This window comes from Aphis gossypii, chromosome 3 (genome assembly GCF_020184175.1).
Source record: "Aphis gossypii isolate Hap1 chromosome 3, ASM2018417v2, whole genome shotgun sequence".
In the NCBI taxonomy this organism is placed as follows: Eukaryota; Metazoa; Arthropoda; class Insecta; order Hemiptera; family Aphididae; genus Aphis; species Aphis gossypii.
The window spans coordinates 47,556,228-47,569,145 of NC_065532.1; the positions used below are offsets into that span (position 1 = coordinate 47,556,228).

The following is a 12,918-nucleotide window of genomic DNA, read 5'->3' on the forward strand; positions in this document are numbered from 1 at the left end:
TCTAGATTGCACAACGAAAATCACTTTGGTAGGTTCTAGTTTGACGCGTTGAAAAATATATACAAAAGAATTAAAAAAAACGATGAGCTGTAAATCAAAAAAATTAATCTTTCTACCTTAACAACAACATTTAAGATTTAAAAATAACCTTTCATAACTAAAGTTTAGTACTCAAATATTAAGAATAAAGTATAAATTATCCACTGTGCAAAATGTTTTAAATATAATATTATTTTAAATCACTTGTTTCTAATCTTTAGTTAGATTGTGTAGATATAAGTTGTTTTTATAAACTATTTTTATTTTTGACTGTTTACAAAGTCTGTAGTATTATACACATGTACCTAATACGAACAATTACAAATTATAGCATTCTCGTTAAATACATACAAAACACAAATTTAACTTAAAAGACAATTTTTAAATTTTTAATTATTTTCAATTTTGGGTATGATGCGATTCATCTAACCCATTACAAAAAATGTGATATTTTCACTAACTTAAGTATATATTATTATTTTGATTATATTAAATTATTATTTGTAAATTTATTATGAATTTTCTATATATTTTATTCCGCTATTCTATTTTGAGTTTTTATAAATATAATTTCAGATGTAAAATTATTGTATTTATGATTATACCTGTTTATTATTTTTATACAGGTACTAGCTAATATACATTTTGTTTCATATGATTAAAAACTTACTTATTTGAAAATATATATTGATGTTTTAAACTTATAAAATTCTAATGTGTAGTTAAAAAGCTACAATTATTATTTTTATTTTTATTTTTAGACTTTTAATTTAACTGATTTAAAAACACAATATATAAGACATTAAATGTAAAACTTTTTAAACTTTAAGATGCCAACTATAAATAATAATTAAAAACAATAAAAGCAACACATTTAGATGAACTCAAAGACTGACATTTAACAGAAAATAATAAGCCGAAAGTTTTAGTTTAAATGTTTAATATAATATTTAGGTTGGTTTTTTTTTTTTTTTTTTTAAATAGTTTCAAATTAAAGCAAAATTTACATTTAATGTAAACTCAGTTAGTTTAGTGGTATAAATAAAAATATTTTAAATTCACTAGTAGGTACCTCGAAAGTATAAATTAAACACTAGTACCTACTTTAAGGTTATTACTTATTAAAAATAAATTAAAGCTTAAATAATTATTGAAATAAAATGTTTAGATAGATAATACTGCTACATGATTTTAATTATCTAGTAGTAGATAAAATATGAATTAGAAATAAAATAGACCAATCGAATTATTTTACTATGTCTATTCCATATTTAAAAACATTGTTTTTTTCGGTAAAATGTAAGAGTTTTAAAGTAAAATTATAACTATTTATTAAAAAAAATTATAATTATAACGCAAAATCAAATTTATTTGGTAAGTTACATAAAAATAATTTCTTAACATATTATTTGAACTACACATTTTAAATCATTTTTATTTTCATTTTTCTATAATATATATGAAAAAAATGTCTATACTCTTATTGTGTACCTATTAAATCAATTTCTTAATTATTGTAAACATAAAATATTATATTATACGTACTATGGTATATTACTTTTGATTGCCAAAATATTACACATAAATACAATTGCAATTAAACTAACTACCCATTACTTGATATTTAATTCTAGATGGAAAACTTATACATGGATGTTTTATATACTATAAAGTACAAAGTTGGCGCTGATACAGAACTGAGTGCACATCGAGATCAACTATATGTTTACGCACAAAAAGCATTCGATGTCACACCCGAACAGCACAGACGTTACATGGCCATCGTGCACGAGGAAAAAGTAATTTTTGTTTCTTTTTGCATTATTTTATCATTATATTTGAATGGTATAATTTTACGATCATTTTCTCGTTGAAAACATTAATTTTCATTTGAAGTAGTTACTCTGCAACCTAAACCTTACTATCATTAACGAAATCTTCGACAAAAAAAAAACCTCTGAAAACGAGTCATTTTAATTGGAGTGTTAAATGGGTACTAAATTCCTAAATGTACGTGCTTTGAATGAATTCTAAATTTTTCAAACAATGCTTATAGTGCTTAAAAGCTTTTATTTTATGATTTAGTTTTAGACGTTTATAAGTAATATGTGATGTCAGTTTTTTTATTGTGTATAGAAATTCATTATTTTGTATTATATAATTTATGTAAAATAATTATCTTATCCTTAAATTAAATAGTTATTTTGTTTAATCTTATGTATCGTTTAAAAGTGTAATAATTAATACTTGTTGTTTTCCAAAAATCTTAAACTGTACTATTAGATAAATATTTATTCCATACTAAAATAAAATAGTGAATTTGACATTATCACATAAATTACATTATAAAAATTCATTATTTCAAACTTTGGAAAGTTATGTTTTTGCTTTAATGGGTGTAAAAATAAAATTTATGGCATATTCTAGGCTTTGTGCTAAACTATAGTACCATAAAACAAACCATTTAATAGAACACGTTTTATGTATCTGTAACTATGTAAATCTTACATTCAAATCCTGTTAGATTGAATCACCTTTAAACTGAAACTACCTGAAATATTATTTGATAATTTTGTAGTCATCCCTATATTATAATATGTACTTACCATTATACTGTACTAAATCTTTGTTAGGTCTACTCATGTTTTTACTCTAAATCAATTGGCTAAAGGTTTATAAGAGAAACTCAATTTTAGGAAGTAACGATTTTCAGTTCAGACAACCAGACATTAATTGTTATTAAATTACTATACATCTTTGAACTCATCATAAACTAATTTGATGTACTTCAATAATCTAAAGACATAAACATACACTTCATCAATCCGCCCAAAATTATATTTTTAAGTTTTAGCATCTCAAAACTAAAAATAAAACATACATATTAATGTCAACAATAAAAATAATAATTTGTGGGTATTCTTATAATATAATTTAATAGGCATATCATATAAATTTAATTTTAATACAACTATATTTTGGTATTAAACCTAATTACATAGTACTTAATTATTATATTATTACTAAATCAAAAACGGAGAATAAAATATTATAATTTTGTATTTTGTATTTTTTTTTATCAAAAGTTTTATTATAATATATGTTAATATTATACTTTAAATCAGATAAATTTTACACTTTTTCGCATTGTCCGAACATAATACGTCCGATACGAGGTCTCAAGAATTTTATTGTAAAAGTCCGATATATTTTGTTAAAGTTTAATGAGGGAATTTGAACTCCGAGACACGAATCTTCAAATGTCCCCGTTTTCCCTATTATACAATAATATGTTGTGTAGTATAGAACCCAAAACATCTCGTTATCGACTTGTTATGTATTACCACCATCATAAACCCTTTTTGTCGTCATTATTACGTAGAAAATGTACAAAAGATATTGTGTATTGTAATGACAGTATTTATTTTTTTTTTCTTTAACAATATTATTTTTTTTTTGTTCTTTAGCCTCCCATAGTGGTGCTCCATGTAACGGTGGTCGAAGCTGAAGGCCTGGAGGCAAAAGATGCTAACGGTAAGTACGCAATTAAAACCTTATACTTATCATAAAATAGTGTTCACTTTTCATGACTAAATTCCGGAAGCGTGTTAATGGCATAGTATACACGCATAATGCATATGTGTTTGATGTACTCCTTATGCCTATTACAGTATGTCAATATTGTGGAATGCAATTACAAACAACAGCAAATCGATATTAAAAATACATTATAATAATTATTGTTCCAAATTTATCTTGAAATACCTTTTTTCTCATAACATTATCATACGTGAAACGACGCTTGGTTAGACAATATCGGTACATCTTTCTGTTTTACTCAAATACAACATGAAAATATTATTTTCTCAGTCAAATTGAATTTAAAAAAAAAAAAACCTAAATGCTTTTTAAACATAATTTTAGAATGATACTCGTTCAATAATTTTTTTATTAAAAATGTTAAATTATAAAAATAGACAATCATTATTTTAAATGTGCTTCTCTTTGATCATCTACTGTCAAAGATAAAATATCTACTCTATATTAAAGTAATTTATGTATTATTTTTTTTGCCTAAAAAAAAATATTTTCACTTTTTTTTTTTACAAAAATGATGTTGAAACACTTGAAACGGATCCTCTTGTATACCTAGATCAAAAATGTTTTGTTAAAATTTGTCTTTAACAACGTTCAACTCATTTTATATTCACTCTTAAGTTTACATTACATAAGCGTATACGAGATTTATTAATGTTATAATACGAATTTATGCCCGAGTATCTAAACTCCAAAAATCTTTTTAACATTGCATTGCAGTATCTATTTTATATAAATATTATGAAATATTTAAAAGATAAATTGGACAAACCTTTCTCGTTTGTGTTTAAAAATTAACTGCACCTGATAAACCACAAAAATAAGACTTAAAATTAGGTCATGTTTTAAATGATACTATATATAATATTCTTCATTCTAATCTCATTATGGACTTAAGTTGTTATGAAACTTTCAAAGGAAGGGTTTTCTAGGATACTATAATTTAGCTCTTAGTTGAGCTAACATATAATTAAATATAAAAGTATTACAGAAGAAGTTAATTCCTATATATTTTGATCATATTTTTCTGCATCGTGACATTAACATCCATGAAAATATATTTTAGTGTTTTACTTGGTCTTATCGATTAATTATATTACGTACAACATTACTATTCTAAAAACTATTTTATAAACAATTACATCAATTTGAATAATTGTTTTATCTAATACGATACTTAATCAATTTTATTCAAACGTATAATAATTGTACTATGCAAAAATTCTATGCCGATGTGAGTGAAAAGAGGTGGTTAATCAATACCTATCAGTTATCTTTATCCTGTCAAGTTTTTAGATTTTGAGCAGAGCGATGAATATATTGGTTTTATAATAATCTTTTTTTGTGTTTTTTTCTGACTTCACGTTTCACAGTAGTAAAAATGCTTTAATCTTAACTTATAAGGTAGTTTTTCTTATTACAATTCAGTTAAAAAAAAATTAAAAAACTATAAAAAAATAGTTATAAAATAACAAAAATGTACTTAACACTTGAGGTAAAATATTATGCATATTATTATGCATTACAATTTGTTAACTTTATTTGTTTGGGTTAAAAATACTTAACATTTACGAATTTTTTCATTTTAATAAAAATTTTAAGTTTCATTTTTACGGAAAATACTATTTTCATAAAACGAGTTTAATTTGATTTCTTGTTAATCAAAAAATATTAACCATATATAGACTTAGAAACTTCTATTGCATATATCATTATTTTCTAAACATCATAGTCATAATATTATTATAAAATTAGTTAGTTTAATTTTAAACATATTCTACCATGAACCAAATTTCACATTTGTTACACTCTGAATATTAGTATTGACTTAATGGGATAGATAATAATAATAATATTATACTATGCGATATTTAAAAAAAAAAAATCGAAATATCGCATTTATAATTAAAAAATAATAATCATAAATATTTAAAGTAATACAAATAAATTATAAAATATCCTTAGAAATAAAGACTAACACTAAGACTTCGCTCAGAATCTCGTTTGTTTGAAGTTTGAACCCGTAATCATAACTATAGTTTAAAAGACTATATATTTATTTTATATGAACTGAACTATAAGATTTATAAGTTAGGTTATTATTTTGTCACTCTTATCTGATCCTATATTTTATATAAATTTAATGTAATTCTATGTATTTTTTTTTTTTAACAAATCACAACATTTTAAAGATTATTATAATACATATTTTTCTTATGAATTGTATTCTGAAATATTTACTTTTAAAATGACAAGCCGTCTTACAAAATAACTCGGAAATCAATGTTTCCGATTTGTTGATTAAAATTTCACTACACACACTTGGTATGAATGAAAGTTACAAAAAGTTTCTCCAAAGTCAATTCGTTTATATATATAAAAAAATGAAATATAATGAGAAAAATTAACACAGTAAAAAATAGTAGGTACAAACAGTGATAAAAGAGTTCGATCAAAGGCCAACTTTTATTTAATTTATTGAAATAAAAGTCATGAAATTGAATATTGTAAAAAATGTAATTTCCTGCATTTTTCGAAGCGTGTGATTAATGGACACTATCCCAATTTCAGTATAATCCCAATAGTAACAAAATTCCAGATCGAGTTCTTACCTGATTAAATTGGTTCATCAAATTATAATAACACTTTATCTTAAATCTTTATGAGTTAAATCTATATGAAGGGCCTATTTTGTAATACAATTCTACAAGAAAACATCTTTATAAATTCGTTTTACAGAAAATCATTTTGCTATTAGAAAATATGTTATTTACTTAAATAATTATTTGAAATTATCGTAAATTGTGTTCTCAATCTCAAAATGTAACATACTTAAAACTATTTATAATTTAAGAAAATGCATTACTTTAAAAACTTTAATGAAGCAAATATTGTTAAAAAGAAAATTTATCAACATAAAAAGTTATAAGCTAACAATAAAACTAGAAAATATTTTTTTTGATAAATTTGCCTACAAAAATATTGTTTTATATTGTTTACACGTGATGTTTTTTTTATAATATTTGTGTGTACATAGCCACATAGGTAAAGACATTCGTGAATTAAAAATTGATTGATATTCCAATAAACTGTAATTCTTTTCACTACACATTCTAATACAATCTTGTATAATACACGTCAAAAGATATTACCATTCCTCCCTCACCATTCCAGTAAACTGATGATCTCATTTGCCAGGAATTTCATTTATACAGTTTTTAGCTACTTTAATATTTACGATGTAACGTACTTAGCCGTTCCACTCAAGCGTGATTGATTGACCCCAATGTCACGGCAGTAGCGTGGAAGGACTTCAGCATAGGTTGATAGAACACGCTAAACGCGTTTCGCCGTCAAGTTTGTGTTGACGTTTACGGTTTACGATGACGATGAAAACTGCTCATAATCAATTATTATTGGCATTAGTTGAACAATATTCTATAATTATTTCAAGATTGTTCAACAATCTGAAAATCTTTGTTTCATTAAAATAACGTATTATTATAATTTCAGTCACATTATATAATTATAATTGATTACCCCTTAACGAATCCTTTAACAGTAAATACATTATAACACAGTTTAAAATAAACAAATTGTGATATGTTGTATTAATGATTTAAATAAATGTATTGATAGTGTTTATGTCATAGCATGATTTTTAGAAAACACTTAATGTAAACAAACATTTTCATATTTTTCAAAAAAAAATTACATAAATATAAACAATTGATATATTATATTATAACTCAATTTATAAAGGCCCGTGAATTTATCGATAAAACGATAACTGTCAAAAAGCCAATTATTTATTGAAATATTGTTCAGCGTCATTATTCTTTATTATTTATAGATACTTTATCCATATCTTTTTACAAACCTGGATGACTAGTATTTAAAATATTTTAAACTATATTTATTTCTATAAAAAAAATATGTATTTTATTTATTATTAGTCTTAATGAAATACTTCATAATTATACATGTTAAAATGAATATTTAAAATTCAATATAATTTAAAATTTCATATTAATTTAAACGAGAAATAAATTCCTTTCTAAGTTTTTTTAAATTAAGAAATTATGAAAATGCATGTTCATAAAATAGATAATATGTGGAAGTATAGTTATATCAATCTATAATATACAAAATTAATATTAAATATACAATATTCTATTGTACTTATCTACATAATATCTTATGTTTACTATAAAAAAATCTGGCTATATTGAGAACTCAAAAATTTGATTTATATTACCTATTAATTTATATATCATCCCGTTTTAATATCATCTTTATTAAAGCATTTGACTTTCTTATTAAACCATTTTAACTCATTATAAAATTTACACTAATTTATCTATTAAATTTTTAAGTTTTAATGTTGTAGTTTTTATTATACTTATTATTTTATGTCACGGTGTAAACTCTTAATGTTAAGTTAATTTAATATCACAAATTTCAACTTTTAGCTTAACATTTTTTTTTTTTTAATAATAATGAGGTAATTAAAAAAAAACAAATCATAAATGTATATATATATATATAATGCTTGAATACAGATATTTGTTGAGTAAATGCTTAACATACCAACATTCTAACAAATCAAATGAGACTGTTTTTTACCCAAAAATTCTACTGTTATTGGATGGTCGGTCGGTTAGTCGATCGATATACACATATAATATGATATAATATATATATAAACATAATACATATATTTTAGTCGCTTTTGGATTGTGTGTTTTAAACATTCCACGAGACATCCGTTCCGGTCCAATGCAAAAAACTATTTGTTTTTCCATTATTCGATCGGTATAGTTGGAGAAGAGCGAAAGAGATAAATAAATATAAACATAAAGAGGTAAAGAAATAAGAATTGAGAGAGAAAGATAAAAAAAAATATATTACTTATATTGTTATATAAATTATCACACTTTAAACCCAATCATGCGCATCAGAAATATACTATTAATACATATTTTACTATCCACTTAGGTACATAGTAATGTATTATAGTATTATTGTGAAATTCCATTTTTAATTCCTCATTGGCGGAGAAAGATAACGTCTATTGTAATAATATTACCTGTAATATAATATGCGTACACAACCAAATGACATACATTGCTACCTGCACCTTGTACGATAATATTATAATATGATTTGGGATAGTTTGGTTGACCCGTTGGTTGTTGTCGTCAGGTTATAGCGATCCGTATTGTCTACTTGGACTGATGAGGAGAACAGATGAAACCGCCACCAGGCTGGCCGAAGGGTCGGCTGAAGAATGTTCCACCGTACTATCGCCGGTCGCTCTCATGGCTGGCATTATCGGTGACGTACGATTTTTCAACGTTACGCACACCACCGTCCGCCACCGCTCTGTGTCATATAACTAAAAATCTCGAAAACGACCTTATGGTCAGGTCTTTTACTCATCGTCACTCGCCTTTCATAACTATACAATTTTAAGTCCAATATATAACCCTCTACCCTTTCCCACACAATAATGAACCAATGTGAACTGATCATGAGTTTAGCGTCGTCGTGCATACATCGCTCATAATTTTGAATATCCGTCGTTGTCTCTTTGTTACTACGATTTTTCGATTTTATTTGTCGATATAAAATAAACCGTAAACTCGAATAAAGTTTAAAGACGTTTTATAGGAAAACGCATATTTGTTGATTTAGGTATTAGATTTTATGAGACTTAATGGAAAATTCAAGCTTATCTATAAATATTGTCTTGAGTATCATGATGTCTATACACAGGTAGCATAGTATCGCTTGTAGTATGTATACAAATTATACGTAAACATGGGAATTATTTTAATGAACTTTAAAACGAACAAAAGAAAAATGCAGTTCAATTATGGATAAAAATGTCTATGTACCAAGCGCACTGGGAGTATAATACCAAATGTAGGTACAGTGTATAGGTATATACGTAATATATATATTTATGAAACGGGTAATATTTTTTAAATTCTGAACATGTGGATCATCCCAAGGGTTCTATTTATGCATTTTAGTTGAACCCCGCCAATCGATTTTACTAATTTACAAAAATGTATAGAAACAATTTAATAAAATATATTTTAGATTTTTCGAAATAAAAATATTTTAGAATATGAATATAACTTAGCAAATAGTGATCAATAAGAGGATATTATCTAGTATTAACTAGATTTACTAGATTTTACATTAACTTAATAATTAAACTTTCTTGAAAAAAATTGTAATTAAAAAATAAAATTTAAAATATCTTATCAGTTTATTTTTTTTCCATTAACTTATTTTAATAATTTATTATTATTTAGTTTTTTTTTTCTGGTATGGACATATTATTTCAGTTGACACCGCTTTATCGATTGGATTTTATCCTCGGGGGATTTTGATTTTTAACTAGTTTCAGAGTTTATGATGTTATTCCTAGTATCAGTATTTTGAAATTATTATATTAGACTAAAGATTTATTTTCACCGACTTGAAAATATATACAACTAAAAAATGTTGGCTGTTATAAATTTATCTGAAAATAAATATTAAATTAAATTGTATCCTTATAATTCCACGGTTTAAATGATTAAAAAAATCTTACATAATATTTCAATCATAATCATTATATTACAAATACAATATAATCTTCAATAAAGCTTTTCATATATACCTCTATTCATTATTATTAAATGTATTATATTTTAATTCACTCATCGGTCTTACAACACTTATAAAAATTGATATAAATTAAAATTTTTATTGAATGGGAATAAAATATAATGTAAATACAGTATTGAAGATACATTTTTATTAAACTTTCAAACGATTCCAGCTGTAATATAGCAATGCGATTTTCTATATAAATCTTAAATATTAAATTTTCATATTTATTTGCGGATTGGTAAAAAATTGGAATGTTTAAATTATAAGATAATATAAAACATCATATTTTTACCTTAGTATTAAATTAAAAATTTTAAATTTTAATTATTCTTTAACTAGAGGAAAGGTGACTGTTAGCAAAATTAAATAATTTGTAGAATGACGGTAACAATATATTGAGATACCTAATAATACTATATAGTATATACATGAGTAGAACCAACAAATCTAAAAATTTTATTTTTTCGGAGTTGAGAAAATGGGGGACTGAGATGAAAGGGTCTATAGCCTAGAGAACGAAAGAGATAGAACGAGCAATTATTTACGATTCGCCACAAATCAGCGGAGCCACCGCCATCGGTGCTTAATGAATGATTTCGAGCGGCCGTAGATTATACATCGATGTTAATGGGTTTTCAATAGAATTGTGCGGTTAACGAGCACTCCGACACCGCTAGCTTCGAAACAAATTTCGACTGATTAAATCCCCGGCGGATAGAGGAAAAAATAATAAAAATAATAAAAACAATCGTAGAATAAAAATGTTCAATACATCTACACGAGGTAGGACGGACGACAGTAGAATAATATTATTGTCGGCGCTCACAACTGTCAAATTTCGGTTATTTATCGTCAAGCAAGCCAAAAAAAAAAAAGTAATAATACAATTAATTGATTACAAAATGAAACAAAACAGTATTTTTTTATTTAAAAAACGTACACACAAACTGAGTATTATTACCGATTCGCAATATGCATATTGCACATTATACATTTTATATTCGGTTATAATGGTATACATTTTTTACAAATTAAATAATTTATAATTTCATTTTAGTCACAATAATACAAATAATATACAAAAATACATACATAGTATACTTTCAGTGGTCGCTGTTATATAATGTTATGATTTATATTATTATATTAATCGCATATTAGGTGTAGTTGAGTCGTATATATTAATCCGTTTCTTAGCCACATTTTTCATATTAAATATTCATTATATTTTTGTATGAATGTCATTCCTATACATTTTGAAGTTGAGCTTTATTTTTCATGATTATAATTTTATTTAAATAATACTAAAATTTATTAGGTATCAAATTATGATTCAATAAAATGAAAAATTAATATTTTTACTAAAAATACTTCAAGAAGTTAATTATTATTAATGCAAAGCTACGAGGGAGGGGGTAGGATTTTCCGTATAAAGAAATACAATATTAAGTAGTTTCCTCTTTTTCCCTCATGTCATAATTCAGACATGTCCACTGATAGATATTTTTTTTTTGCCGTACACAATAACACGATGGTAAATATTTCATTTTGTCTTCTTATTGTCAAAACAAAAAAAAACCCACTCCGACACAATAGATTATATAATAATATATTATTATACACAAACGAAGACAATATTGAGCGTCACGACTCACGAGTTACGCATATTCTCTCGGTATACATTATATATTATTCGTAGTTCGGGTCCAGACCACGAGTTTTGAGTTGTATACTTATCGTACTTTTTGATCGTTTGTTGTGAAAAAAAATCGTTTACATATAAAATCAGAAGTTAGAAAACTTTCTCAGAATACACAATAGACACTCGCGAGCGAGTGTATTACGATGATTTCTTCGTGTATGTACATTGTGCACTGGCAGTCCTCTTCGCCGCGTTTCGTTCACATATAGGATTCTCTTCTGTTGTGCAAGCCAAATTGAATGTAAACTTTCCGGGAATGTCCGGACATTGTTCGAAAAACTATCAAACACCCGTGTGTGTTATTTTCTCGCCACCACAGTGTTTTCACAGGAGTGTCGTCGTATTCGTATGTATACGAGCGAGCTTATAACATGTTCATGGACACATTGGTTCTCCCAAAGTATTGATTCGCAAGCTCACAATTTAACGTGCACAAGGATAAGAACTAAAAAAAAAAATACTCACCGCAAACCAACAACAATCTCATTTGGGGCCCATATAATATTATACAGTATCGAAATACATTCGTTGTAATGGTCGGATTAAATTGCCCGAAAGAGTCACCATCGCTCGCTGGCTAACAAATTATTGGTAAATAGTTGCCACTTGCCAATAGCCATTGAAATAATAATATTATTCGGGAATAATTCTTTCCCATTTGCCATTGCGATATGGTAACCAAGCGTCCTAGTACCTTTTTTTTTTTAACACGATACATGTAATATTGTTATAAATGATATTGGAATTTTATAAAATGTAATACATTACGATGACTAACCCACAGAGCGTATATTGCATACAAATGAAATATATTTTATCATATTATTACCACCTGTTACATATAGTTTTTGTAAGGAAGAAGAGCGGTTTCGGACGGAGGTAAGCAAAATAAAAAATGCATCCCGTGGTGT

At 25.5% G+C, this 12,918-nt stretch overlaps 1 protein-coding gene across 4 annotated transcripts in view; it reads left to right on the forward strand.

The window, feature by feature from the left end:
• Positions 1 to 12,918, forward strand: part of LOC114120886 (BAI1-associated protein 3) — a 149,923-nt gene that overhangs the window by 99,994 nt on the left and 37,011 nt on the right. For 3 of the 4 annotated variants that reach the window (XM_050204854.1, XM_050204856.1, XM_050204855.1), the window contains exons 5-7: positions 1,674 to 1,838; positions 3,507 to 3,573; positions 8,842 to 8,973. In XM_050204854.1, coding sequence (XP_050060811.1) covers positions 1,674 to 1,838; positions 3,507 to 3,573; positions 8,842 to 8,973 — 364 coding nt within the window. The remainder of the gene's footprint in view (positions 1 to 1,673; positions 1,839 to 3,506; positions 3,574 to 8,841; positions 8,974 to 12,918) is intronic. The other variant, XM_027982969.2, reaches the window with a different exon arrangement.